Here is a 13,765-nt window from a genome sequence, read left to right on the forward strand (position 1 = left end):
TATTAATAATTAACATATCCTACTAGTTAGTTCTTTCTTAAAATTTTATTGGAATTGTCCAGTTCATCCTTTGAAACTATATTTCATTTCGAATATGATGAAATAAGATGAATTGAGACAGTATTTTATAAATACATAATTATCTTGAATATATTAATTATTTTTTTTATTTTGTAATCGCCCAGAAAGAACAAAGAATATATGTATGTATAGAATAAAATACACATAGTTATACCCGACCAAAAAAAAAAACCTTAATGCTAATGGAAAATGTTATGGAGTCAAATATTTTTAATGAAAAAAAAAAGAGAAATGTTGATTTTAACATAAAGCCAAATACAAGGAAAAAAAACCTCCACAATATTTGTGAATAATTAATAGGAGTCGCAAAAGGTTTCATCATGTGCCAAAGAATAATAATTTACGAGAATTTCTTAAATAATATTCTAAGAATAAATGAGAGGTTTTACTCTATTCTATATATATTCACGTTGTAACACACATTATTATTATTATTATTATTATTATTATTATTATTATTGTTGTTGTTGTTGTTGTTGTTGTTGTTGTTGTTGTTAAGTTTAGAATTATTATTGTACGTACAAATAGCCAATCCTATAGTAGCATTGTATTAGTAAAAATAATTATATTTAATATTTAAATAAACATCTAATATAAACTAACAAATTCAATTAAATAATACTATAAAAATCATTTATACTATTAGTATATTAAAATAAAATTTATTAATATTTGATAGCGAAAAAACTCATTAATTTAATTGCATAAGTTTGACTTACTCGTACTATAGAGAAAGCAATCTTTTTTTTTCTATATTTTAAGAGTGCAGAGAAAGAAAAAAAGAGTGCTTTTTTTTTTGGGGTTTAGCTAGTTAATTAAAATTTAAAAATATGTTTACCATAACGTGCAAATGGAGTTTTCGATAGAGCGGCCTTATTACCTTTTTTATGGTGTCTTTATAAATATTAAAATTTTTTACTATAGTAGTTTAACGTTTTTATTCTATTACAATATAATACTTTTGAGTTTTGATTAATAACCGAACCAGAAATAAAATATTAAAATAAAAATAAAATAGGCCAAAATCCAAAATAAAAGTAGAGGAAATTTCTTCTTCATTTAAAATATATATATATATATATATTTGTATAACCGAATGCTTTTTTTTTTGCCTTTGATAATTAATCCTATTAACTAATTTGGTTCAAGAAATGAATTAACTGTATCTTTAAGATTTTTATTTGTGTAATGTTCAAGTTTGAGAACATTTAGAATTTCACCAATTTAATATTAGTATTAAGAAAAAAATACTAAAAAATTATTAAAATTTATTATTAATTAATTATCAATGTTTAAATAAAATAATTAAGAAATTGAATATGTTTCAACTTTTTACTGAAAATTTACTGTAATTGTTACCGTAAATTAGAATTGATTAGATTTGAATCTTGTAATAATTATGTAAATCGCTACGTTTAAATAGGTTTAGTAATTTCTATGTAAATCTCTCTAATTAATTGCGTATTATATTGAAACATGAAAAAGTCATAAATCACTACCTATTAGTACAGTTTATGCATAAATACTTTTAAAATCATCAAATTACATATGAAAGAAAAAAATATAGTTTATTTATAGGAGATAATAACATCACTTATATTTTGATAATGTCACTCATTTTTAGTTTTACAAATTCATTACAAAATGTAATAAATAAAAATCATATAAAGAATGACATTATCAAAAATAAGAATGAATTGATCATTAATTTTTTTTATATATAATTTTAAATGAGTAATAGATAAATAGATAGTGGACATACTAATAACAATTTTAAATGCAGCAGTAATTCAATAGTAATCATCTTTATAAACCGTGCTAATGTGTAATCAGAGGGACACGAAGCTTAGTATACATGAAGAGGAGATAATAATTCCTATCAAATAAACAAATTTTATTTATAAAGTTTTCTAATTTTATGATTTAGCCCCTTTTTAATTTTATTTTTTATTTTTTATTTAGTTATATTTTTCATGTTAGTCCTTTTCTAAAAAGAATTCAAACTTCGCTCTTGCGTGTAGTAGTTTATGGGTTCTTTATACTTCAATGTAATCTGTGATTGACTAGAAAAATTTATATAGAAATTGATAAATTTCTAGATGCTATAGTAGTTTACATTCAATTATTATACAACCCAAATGTATCAATCCTTATTTATTGCATTTGTTTTTTTTTTATTTTATTTTATTTAAATATATGATTATCTTAAAAAAATATATGGTCCAAAATCTTTTCATAATTCTAAAAAGTTTGATTATAAATATTTTAAATTATCCAAGACCAAATTATAAATTTTTATTAAATGAGTAATTTAAATTAGTCTTCAATAAATTTAAATTAGAGATAGATTAGTTTTTCTACCGTTTTCAATAAAAGAAAATTTACTATGTATATAGAGTAAATAAATTTTATTATAAAATAATTTAAATAAAAAATTATCATAAGATAAGTTAATTTTTTACAATTTTGTTAGAACAAAAATATCGAATGTAAAATTTTTTTTGAGAATTATTTTTAATTTTCTGTAATTTGATTAAAAAAGGCTAGCCACAATATTTTTTTTTTTTTACTAAAGATATGAGACTCGAACCCACAACCTCTTAATTGAGTATGAGGAGACTATGTCATTTGAGCTATTATTCATTGGTTAGGCTAGAGACAATACTTGAATTAAAATAAAAAATTAATAATATCAATTTAAATGTAAGATAAAATTGTTAATGATCTGATGTTTTTCTTAAATCAATGAAAATTGCAGCACCTGCCACGAATATCCTGTCTTCTCTGAGTAAAACCTCTTTCGGCAAGTCTTCATATCCAAACCCAAGCTCTAACCTCTATTCTCTACTTCCAAGACACTAATTTGAGCATCAGGATCCGGTTTTAAGAGCAAACTCACCTGTAAAAATCAGTTCTTTCTTCCCATGAATTCTGTTTCCGTAGGTTCCTTCCACCCCATAACCCCACCACTATGCAAATTCCACCAAAACCTTCAATTGAAGCATCAACGTGTTTATCTCTGTGGCAGTGCTTTCAAATTTTCATCAAATTCGCTAAAATCAAAACCCACTAAGCCTATTTCAACTTTGCTGCAAGCCACTGAGTCAGACACAGATGCCCCAGTTTCAATCCCTGAGGGTTCTGCATCCGTTGTTTACATTGAAGAAGTTGTTGAAAAGGACTGGTCTATACTTGATTCTGTTGAGTCAAATTCTAATGTAGAATTCAAGAGAAGCATTGAACGTATTGTATCTGCTGGGAATGTTGAAGAGGATTCAAGGGTCTTAGTCTCAACTGGGTCTGAAGAGTTTGTGGATACATTGGTGGGTTTGTGTAAGTCTCTTTTTGTGGTGCACGATTCACTTCTAATATTGGCTCTTATTAAAGAGAAATATGATAAGGTTAAGTGTTGGCAAGGCGAGATTGTGTATGTTCCAGAGAAATGGGCTCCTCTTGATGTTGTTTTTCTCTATTTTCTTCCTGCTTTGCCCTTCAAACTTGATGAGATTTTGGGGTCTTTGGCTAAGAAATGTTCACCTGGTAAGTTTTTCTCTTGTGGTTGAAGTTTGCTCTTTTCCTTGTTACTTTGCATTGCTCTGCAAATTGTGTATTTGAAAATGAACTTGATTTTTATGCACCATGTTTTACACACATTTCTTAAAAATCATTCAAAAGAATCAATTTATCTGGATGACGAAAAGTTAGATAGTGCCAAAATTGGTTAAAAGAAGGATGATAGTGTGGATATAGTTTGGTTATTAATGATGTATTATGAGGTAGAAATTAAAACGTTTTGCAATTTTAACTGTACCATCTACACTTCTTCACACATCTTGTCTTTCATCAAGTTTTGAATAATGTTTTGCCCCATTAAATGAAATTGCTCTGGAGAGAATGCTATTTGCATTCCAGGATTTCTACACCTATTACCAAAGTCTGGCTCTTAATTTGCTTGAACTGAAGTTTGAATAAGAGGATGGATTAAAAATGTCAAATTTCTAATACTCCTTAGGTACTACTTTGGTATGGAAGCTAAAATTTTCTAGTGTATTAGAACAGTGCACCAAACATAGTAGCAAACTTGATAGATTTTCTTATTGCACATATATTTTAGCTCAATTGTTGTTCCCTCTTTTGAAACTTAGGTCAGAGCTCTGGATACTTCTTATTCTTTCTGTAATTTTGGATCTGACCTGTAGGTGGACGGGTGATTATCAGTCATCCGCAAGGGAGACTAGTGTTAGAACAGCAACGAAAGCAGTATCCGGAAGTTGTAGTTTCAGAGCTACCTGATAGGACAAGTTTACAAATTGTTGCGGATGCCCATTCTTTTGATTTGGCTGAATTTGTAGATGAACCTGGCTTTTATTTGGCTGTTCTAATTGCCCAGGAGCTTAAAAACTAGAGTAGAGATTCATAGCAGTAGACAATTTAGTTGGACTTTCTTTTTTATGGTTTTTGGCTTTATGATTGTTACCTTTGAATTTTTGGATGAAAAGTGAAACTATAGATCAATTCAATGTTGCTGGTACAAGAGGCTTCTCTTTCTTTTCTAAAATACATTGTCCATAATTTTGGAATTGTATACTAATATATTTATCCTTGTAAGTAACTTTGGTTTAGCACCTCCCCACTACTGCATATTAAGTTCTTAGTTCTATATACTATTATGAAACTATAACTCCAAATCAGAGTATTTGCCCCCTATACACTGGCTTACTAAATTGAAGATTGGAACTAAGTAAATGAGGATCACAAAGAGGTAGAGCAAAATATGACCTACAACTACCAGCTCCCCATAGGAATAGGATTGCAAACTTTGCATTCTCTTCATGTACTTAACACAATCTTGTAAGGATCTTTATTCAGCTTTTGATCTTGTGCGATGATACCATGTGAACTAACATAATGTGTGGATCAGAGAAAAGAGATTGAAGAAGAGAAGAGAAAGGAGAGAAGTTTCGTAATCATCAAGCAACTAAATTGGTTAGACATTCTACTTTATATTGAAAGAGTGCACATGTGATGGATATGTAGCATTTGTTAGCTGTGCATTGATGTTAGTAATTTTTATATATTAAAATTCTAAAATAATATAGTAATATCAACACATTTTAAATAATTGAACATTTTTCAAAATTCATAGCAATAAATAAAAAAGTTGTTCAGTTTAGAATGCATATTTCTAAAAAGAGAAATACTTTTAACTTGAATCAAACAAACACTTCAATAAAAAAATATATATCCACTCAAAAATCCCGATACAGCTTTCGCTATGAAGACTACTTGGCTAAAAAGAATTGCAAAGGAAAAAGCTTCATTTAAAATTGGAGGGTGATATGATCTCACACCAAGAAAACAAAAACCTTCAAAATACCAGCACTCTCAATCTTTCTCTACATCGACGGAAAAAACAAGACAAATTTGGCAACAATTGACTAATCAAATCTATAGGGTAAAATTGAAAATTGCTGAAGGAAGCTTATTGTTTACCAAATTACAAGGTACTCAAACCTTCATTTACTATGACAGGACTGGACTCCACAACAGCCACCTTATACTTCTCACTTTTATCATGCTAGAAAATTGAAAACCTTAAGTTATTACTTGCCGCAAACAAGTTGTATTCCTCCATGGCGGTTGTCTCTTTCTTATTGCAAGTATTGACTTCTTCGACAGGATCTACTGAACCTTTCAAGCTAAAATCCCCCGCAGTACTTCCTTGTGCAGATGCAAGACTCGATTTACAACCTGTTGAGACATCTACAGGCCCACCAAAATGAAACAAGGAAAAGCCACCGTTGTTCTCTCGCATCTTGGCAGGGTTATCAGGCCTCACCTCTCCACTCAATGCTGCTTTTTTGGAATTAGCTCCAGCTGGAACAGTCCTTTCTGGAATAGATCCAGCAAGATGCTCTTGAATGGATGCTGGCTTCGAAACTCGTGTCTGCTCCTCTGCATTCAAGACATTAGCTCTGGCAACCGGCTGATATACTGGCACAGCAGGGTTAAACATGGGAGTCGGCTGCTGCAAGGCACCATACTGCAAGCAGAAGTGCGGATCCTCATTCAAACCATATCCAAGAGGGCCAGCATATAAATAATGATTCGGGTGTGGGTAGGGCATCAAGCCATTTGTAGGAGCTGCCGGCCATGAAACTGGATTTTGATGGAAGTAACTCATTGTTGTAGGACCTTGGAACATTGGAAATTGCATATTCTGGTTTGACATGAGTGGAAGGATATTTTGAGGCTGAGAACACACATTAATGGTGGAAAAACCATTTTCAAAATTGTGGCCAGTTTCCACCGCAAGATTCCCCAATTTATCACTTCCTGTGCCATCCAAGGACCGACTATACAGTGTACATGACCTTGCCAAACCGTCACCATTTGCATCCTTCTCCCCAGCTTCATGACAGCCAGACAAGTCATTTTCGACACAAGTTGAACTATCTCTTACTTCAGATTGTAGACTAACATCTTCTGAATCTGATGTTGATGATGATTCAGTATTTTCACGAATTGAAGAGGTTGTATTATTATCACCCTCACTTAGGCACGAGGAGCAGTTGTCAGAACTGAAACTGCTACTCTGATTAGGATCAGAAGAACTATTCAAGGGAGAGCCTCCAGTCGTGCATATTCCAGTCTCTTCAGAAGCAACTTCTGTAGATCTACAAGAACCTTCAGCTTCCACTTGAAAACCATTGTTACACCCTTCATCTGCACTTAATCTCTTTGAATTACAATCCTCATAATAACGATCACCAGTGTGAACAGCTTCCCCAATTGACGGCTTGATTATATCAGACTGAAGTCCTTGATTCTCAGAAGACCTCAATATAACATCAGAGTCTGGAGTGCTACCACGATATTTCTTTTGAGATTCCATAGGCTCCCAAACTTTCTTTGATTGAAACAAATCCCTGCCGGCATAGTTCCCCAAGGTGACTTTGCTTTTGGGTCTCCCATTACTATCATGCATATATTCTACCTGAGAATGCTTACTACCACGAGAATACTGTTTAGATGTATCTCCTGCAGTTTCAGACTTACTTGCAGGTTTTGTCTCCCGGCTAACTCTTGTCAAAGAAGAATGTTGTTCAACCCTTGTCCTATATTCATGATTTAGGCTACAACTGCAAGAATGAAAATCACATCTCTCATTTACCCGGTTGCTGGAACAATGGAACTTCTCATTATACTTAGGACCAGCATTTCGACCATTGTGCTTTGTTGGAACATTTAATCTTGATTGCCTATTCAATCCATTAACTACCCTAGAAGATGCCACAAAACTTTCTCCATAATGTCTTAGATCAGATCTGCCAACCACCACACCATTTTCTGAAACAACTGCATGACGCCGTCTGTCAGACCATTTCATTGGCATATCAAGTTGGAATTCTTTTCTAAATCTTGGCCTTTGACGAGAAGGTGTTGATTGTTCAACTGTAAACTGACCTCCCCCATCTTTTGTACTGGAAATTTCTTCTTCACAGTCATTATAAGAGTGATCTTGTGTTCTCAAAGTACTGCACTCATCAGTGAACTCTTCGTGTAGGATATTAGGAGAATCATCCCTGGAAAGATTAGCTTCATCCGTTTCAATTACTGAACTCCTGCAGCTGATAGAATCATTTTGCTCCATATCATCAAGCAGAGACATTTCTTCTTTTGATTCAGGAGGACCAAGAGGATCATTTGATTCGGAACTCCTTTTTTCTTTATCCTTGTCTTTTCCTTTTAGTCTTTCCTTCCTCCTAAGTTTTTTCTCCCTTTCCTTTGTTCTTCTCCTCTCCTTGCGCTCCTCTTCTTCACGTTTTTCCTTTTCTTCTTCTTCAAGAAGTTTCATCTGCAGATAAAAACAAAATCATACAATTCAGGTATAGAAAATGGACATCCCATATGGAAGCAGAGGTACACCTTTTTTTAATCCCAAAACGTCTTCTTCATAACAATATAATAATTTATACCTGCTTTTCTAAGGTAATGATTTCTTTGCATGCTACATGCAGTCGTTCCTCCAGCAATTTCAGTGCAAGACATACAAATATGCTATGTGCATTTTGGCGTGCAGTTCCTTCTCTAAATGCCTTTTCAACCTGAAAGGATAACACAGTCAGCAGTTGAACAAGACAAACAAATACAGCAAAACAATGTTAATAATAAACCTACCTGTTCTTTAAAAATAACAGTGGCAGCATCTAAAAGAAATTCTCGAGCAAGTTCAGGGCTTTTTGCATGCTTTTGGGGACGAGAGCACTCTCCATCAAGATCATTTCCATCCTTGTCCATTGAATCATCATCCTGAAGGCAACATTTTACCATAACATATGAGGCTTATTCTGACTAATGCCTCATAAATGATTATCAAAATCTCATGATATATGGGCAACTAGCAAAGAAGGTTATTTCCTTGGTGAAACTCATGTTACCTCTTCTTCCTCTGCCTCTTCAGCATGCTCAAAAAATCTTCTAATACTTTCCCCTTTTGTGATTGTAACGTAACCATCTCCTACAATTAGCCTGCAATGTACACACTGTTGACCCTTCAACGAATGAGCTTTAACAGAAAGTTCAGTGCAGCGCCCATCTAGTTTCCAAGCTCGGAGGGTTATGAAACATGCACTTAAACCACCAAGATCCAGTCCATTGACTTGAACACATGCATTCATTCCAACATTTTCAAACTCCAAAATGTCACATTTTCCTTCAGTCGTCCCCACAGCCCACTCAAAGTGATGATAGGAACCCAAAGTCTCAGCAAATGTTTGACGCCAATCAGCTTGAATTGAGTCATCAGATACCTGATAAAAAAGCACAATGGATGCATGTTATGTGAAGCAAACATCGCCTTGTGGTAAGGCATGCATATTTTTCAATGAAATCACCTTGTGCCGCTCTAGAATATTACAATGAAATCCCAATCACGATATTTTACAGTTTATAAATACAAATGTCACACCTCATACTGAAAGGCTGTGTCAGCAACACAAAACCAGCTAGTGCAACGGGGATCTTTGCGCATGCGCTTCAGTTCTTTTAGTTCCTTGAATTCTCGAATAACATTTCTTCTACAATCTCTGCAAAATCTCTTGCTGTCAAACCTGGTAAATAAATGAAAACTCGTTAGTAAAACGGAAAACATAAGATATCTTTGTCATAGATCTTGACAAATAACCTTACCTTGAAGCAAGGGTTCGTGCCCAGTTTCAAACAATAAAAGATAAATAAATCACGCAATAAATTAAGCCATACACATTGTTTTATGTATTTCAATGAGCATAGAACAAAATGTTGAAAATACATGACTAAAGGATCGGAATAATTTCATTCTCTTAGTCTAATAATTGCATTAAGAGTTATTGAAGCCCCTACAACATGTCAGCCCGCCAGAAACAATGTGGGAAACTTTAAATAAACAGAATAAAGCTAAAGCTGCGCTTGATATCTTTTCTAGCACATCATGTAACTCCAGAGACAAAAACACGGGTAGAAAGCATAAAATAATGGGTAATAGCATGCAAAGAGCAAAATAACTATTCATATTACGTCCTTCCCATTTATATAAGAAAGTTAAAAGGAAATGTTAATATTCTTATCCACCACTATCAAGGTGCCTAGATCAAAATCACTTTGAAGATGCACAAGCTGAGTTCATTACTCCATAGTTATATATCCAATAAAATGTCATTCGGATTCTTTTCTAGTTTCTGTGTCTTTCATAACTCAAGTTCCATTCGACAATTCTCCTTACAAACAAGATCATTATGCTGTCCAGAAAAGGTCAGCGGGCATAAACCTCAATAAGAAACAATAATCACCGTTCAAGACAAGTGCGGTAAAGCTTCCATCTTCAGTTAATTTATCTTCTCAGGAAATTCATGAACATATCTCGACAACATCATTTCTTGTATAATTATCCGTACAACTCCTCAAAAGATCTCTAAGTACCAAACAGTATGCAACAAAGCCATACCTTATAATCTAATTAACCACAAATAGGTCCACAACTCCACAGCCTTACGTCATGCCAGAACTCATAACTGAATGCTATCCTATTAGTTATTATAATCTGAATCATTCTGTTTCTCTAGGTTTTAAAGATACTCATGAATTCAACAATTCTTTAAATCCATGCCTATCTAGAGTCTTAATGTCAATTGTCAAGCCAGCCGCTCAAGTGTCCTACAATCTGACAGATAGCTAGTCAATTAAAAATGACTCGCATATAAATGATATCATCTTTTTAATGGGGGGATACAGAAAAATGGGATCCCAATTATATACATGCTTAATTGTATATCAGTCTCAACTGTATAACTGCTTTTAGTATCAGATTTTATATTGTTATCCATTCTATCACTAACAGGTGTGACTGTGTGAGCATTATACAAATAGTCACCTGTACATAAGTCTTTCAATAAAATCCTCTTCCTTCATCCTTAGAAGAGAGAGACGAGTCTCCTCTCCCAATGCTGACCAGAAGTCCACCAGTGTATCACATGAAAGTCGTGCAGTGTGCAATGCACATGTTTCTCTTGTCCCATGTCCTCTGCCATAACTCACTATGCCTTGGCTTATCCATCCACGGCCTCCGCCGCCACAAGCATCAGGATATAGTAGTTCTCTTTCCCGTTCCCTTGCGCGTGCCCCATCAAAGACCTGATATATAATCAAAAGTTTAGCTAGCTAATAAAGAAAAAATTGCATCAGGACCCAAGTCCCCCAACTTAATGAAATTATGTCCTACGAAAAGAAAAGTTGTCGCTCTGTATCATGCAACATTTACCACCTCAGTTATATGTTCGTTACTTCTATCTCCCACTTTATCTACATTTTTAATGTTATTCCTGGGATGATGAATGTTGATATAGAGCAACACATTTTTCACACTACGGGGACATTAAAGAATTTCTTTTTTTTTACTTGGCATAAATGTGATGGGCTTACAATTTGAAGTCCTTTCAGAGACTTTGAATACAAATAGCAGTTCATAAGTGTCAAAGACCCATCGCGCGTTGTGGTCAAACCTCCCCATGGATGAACAGAAGGGTCTTGAATTTCATCTTGGCAGCCATTGGTAATGTTCAATCCACCATTATTTTGTTTTTTCAAACCTCCAAGTCTGTTGCAAATAAAGTGAGCACCCACCCCTTCGTGCTGCAGAGATTTCCCATACATAACAATCTGTAAGAAACCTTCAAGAAGCAACCCATTGCATCTGGAGCAGTACATGTTTTTACGAGCCTGCTCAAAAAGAGATTGTTTATCTATCCTCAATAGTTCTTGTCGTGCTTGAGGTGACAATTCACTCCAGAACTGCAACACAGGAATGTAAAACACCCAGTGAGAGGAATTTTAAGCATGTCGTGGGTTGCAGTTTTATCAAGAGAACAAGGTCACATGTGCCACATGTCCTCAGCTCAGAACTCAATCTCTACTATGCAAAATCAATTCCAATGGATTCTCATTGCATTTCTGCCTCCAAACATACCCATAATTGAGAGTTGCTTGCAATCCTTGAACAGCTAAGAAGCACGTATGTGAAGGGGGGCACAAATACAAAGCAAAATGAACAGATAACCCCCCAACATAGCAAAGGTGCAACATATAATATCAAGAAGACCAAAAAAAAAAACCTGAATTAACATGTCAAAGGTCCACATTAGCTTTACATGCACAATAAAGTGACATAATATTCCTCATTATTGTAGTATCCAATCCATAACGGTACAAATTGTGAAAACACATAAGTTAAAGCCAGGCAAATCATCGTCAGCAGCAACCAATGGTGTTTGCTTGCAGGCTAAGTGCCCAACATCAGCATGCATCCAACAAAGACTGGCATGTTAACCACATTCCCGCTAATATGGCATTCATTTTGTAATTCAGTGCCCCAGCAAGAAAATTACTCCCCCTCTATTTTAATATAATTGTCATTTGCAGATACGTTACATTGAAAAAGTTATTTAAGACTTTCTTCAAATTTCCTATTATTTTGAAACAGAGGTAGTGACAGTTAATCTCAGTCTCATACAACAGCACAGCATGCAAAAATGGTAACTATATTTCAGTGGACAATTAAAAATAAACATAAATATTAGAATCGACATGTAACATCATTCTTTTAATAGCCTTTACCAGGCACTGATGTGGAGATGGAATAGTGTACACTGAATCTCATCTACCAAGCACAAAAACACTGAATTAGAAATAGAAAACAAAATAACATAATTCTCATAACAATGATACATCCGAAAACCCTGTAAAGCAATCCAACAATCATTCCAACTGTAAGATCCAATACAGAATTCAATCAAACCATCAGTTGTAACACAAAAATCAATACAAAACAGTGATCTATCCACAATCCAAAAGCTAATAACAAAAAATACAAACAAATAAATAAACAAAGACAATTAAAACCGGAAACAATCCAGTACCTTCTGTAGCTGATTGTAGCCTACGTCATCCCGATTCTTAGACCAGAATCCATTTGGCGACAAGTGCGTGGTTGTCGCGGTGGCAGAGGAGCCATTAGTGAATTGCTCGTTCCGTTGCGCTGCTAACCCGGGCATTTTCAAACCCTGCGAGATTCATTCACCAATGCTTCCACTCCTCCTTAATTCTAATCGATTCTGAGAAATTCATATGAATCGGATGAGAAAGTAAAAGAAGCATGAATGAATAAAATCGAAAGCAGATACACCTAGCAGATCGAATCGGCAGCGGCGATCGGTGGTTCCGGATTGGAAGTGGATTCGTAAGTGGAAAAGATGGCGAAGATGAAAGAGCGATCGAAGAAGGAGCGAGAATTGGTAGATGGATAGAGAGAGAAAGGGTTTTGGTGCGAAGAGAGAGAAAAGGAGATGAAGGAGGAAACGATGAGAAAATGAGATTTGGAGCTGTGTGCGACTGCGTGTGTGAATGTGTATTTAATTGTGGAGAAAAAAGGATGAAATGAGGCCACGAGGAGGATTATGTGATGGAAATGGCAATGCTTTTTAGTTTTTGCTCCTTCTTACGACCCGCTGTTAAATTCCACAAAACCAAGCCCATTGCTGTAACTTCACTAACTTCATCAACTTTTTACATTTTCCACTCACTCCATCTCTGCATAAGGGTACAAATGACATTATAAATAAGGTGGAAACTCAGGTGCAGTCGACTTCATGTGAAGTTGATACCTGAGGGCCGTTAGATGATTTGACTGATTTGATTAAATTTTCATTTAACGGTTCTGAGGTATCAACTTCACGTGAAGTCGACTTCACCTGAGTTTTCACCTATAAATAATAATAATAATCTATCTATCTATTCTATCAATTAATCTCTACCTACAAGCAATTTAAACAAACAAGTTAATTTGACCTAATTCAACTCACGTGCCAGTTTCTCTAACAAACTTTTCATCCAACGCACCAATATATAACTTTCTTTTTCATGCGGATTTCGTTTCCTTTTTGAATTTTCTCAGCGTTATCTGTGTCTCTACGTTCCGTTCCATCTCCGTGTTCTCTGCATTTCTCCTCCTTCACTATGTTCTTTTCGTTCTCTACATTCTCTTCGTTTAAGTCCAATGTTCTTTGCTCATGTTTTTGAAATCAAACTGTGAAATTAGGTTTGAACAGGTATTTTATTATGGAAGATAATGAATGATTCAAGCTTAGACTGT

At 34.3% G+C, this 13,765-nt stretch overlaps 2 protein-coding genes across 2 annotated transcripts; one reads left to right on the top strand and one right to left on the bottom strand.

The window, feature by feature from the left end:
* Positions 1-2,765: 2,765 nt before the first annotated feature.
* Positions 2,766-4,693, top strand: LOC112758419 (uncharacterized). Its single transcript, XM_025807091.3, has 2 exons — positions 2,766-3,621; positions 4,281-4,693. Exons 1-2 carry the CDS (start codon positions 3,006-3,008, stop codon positions 4,484-4,486), a joined length of 822 nt encoding a protein of 273 aa, XP_025662876.1. The 5' UTR covers positions 2,766-3,005; the 3' UTR covers positions 4,487-4,693.
* A 570-nt stretch (positions 4,694-5,263) lies between these two features.
* LOC112754935 (uncharacterized) lies at positions 5,264-13,074 on the bottom strand. Its single transcript, XM_025802766.3, has 8 exons — positions 12,534-13,074; positions 11,041-11,409; positions 10,493-10,752; positions 9,053-9,194; positions 8,523-8,894; positions 8,263-8,394; positions 8,061-8,189; positions 5,264-7,939 (listed from the first exon to the last, which is right to left on the bottom strand). Exons 1-8 carry the CDS (start codon positions 12,666-12,668, stop codon positions 5,660-5,662), a joined length of 3,819 nt encoding a protein of 1,272 aa, XP_025658551.1. The 5' UTR covers positions 12,669-13,074; the 3' UTR covers positions 5,264-5,659.
* Positions 13,075-13,765: the final 691 nt, after the last annotated feature.

Source organism: Arachis hypogaea, chromosome 16, assembly GCF_003086295.3.
Source record: "Arachis hypogaea cultivar Tifrunner chromosome 16, arahy.Tifrunner.gnm2.J5K5, whole genome shotgun sequence".
NCBI classification, from domain to species: domain Eukaryota; kingdom Viridiplantae; phylum Streptophyta; class Magnoliopsida; order Fabales; family Fabaceae; genus Arachis; species Arachis hypogaea.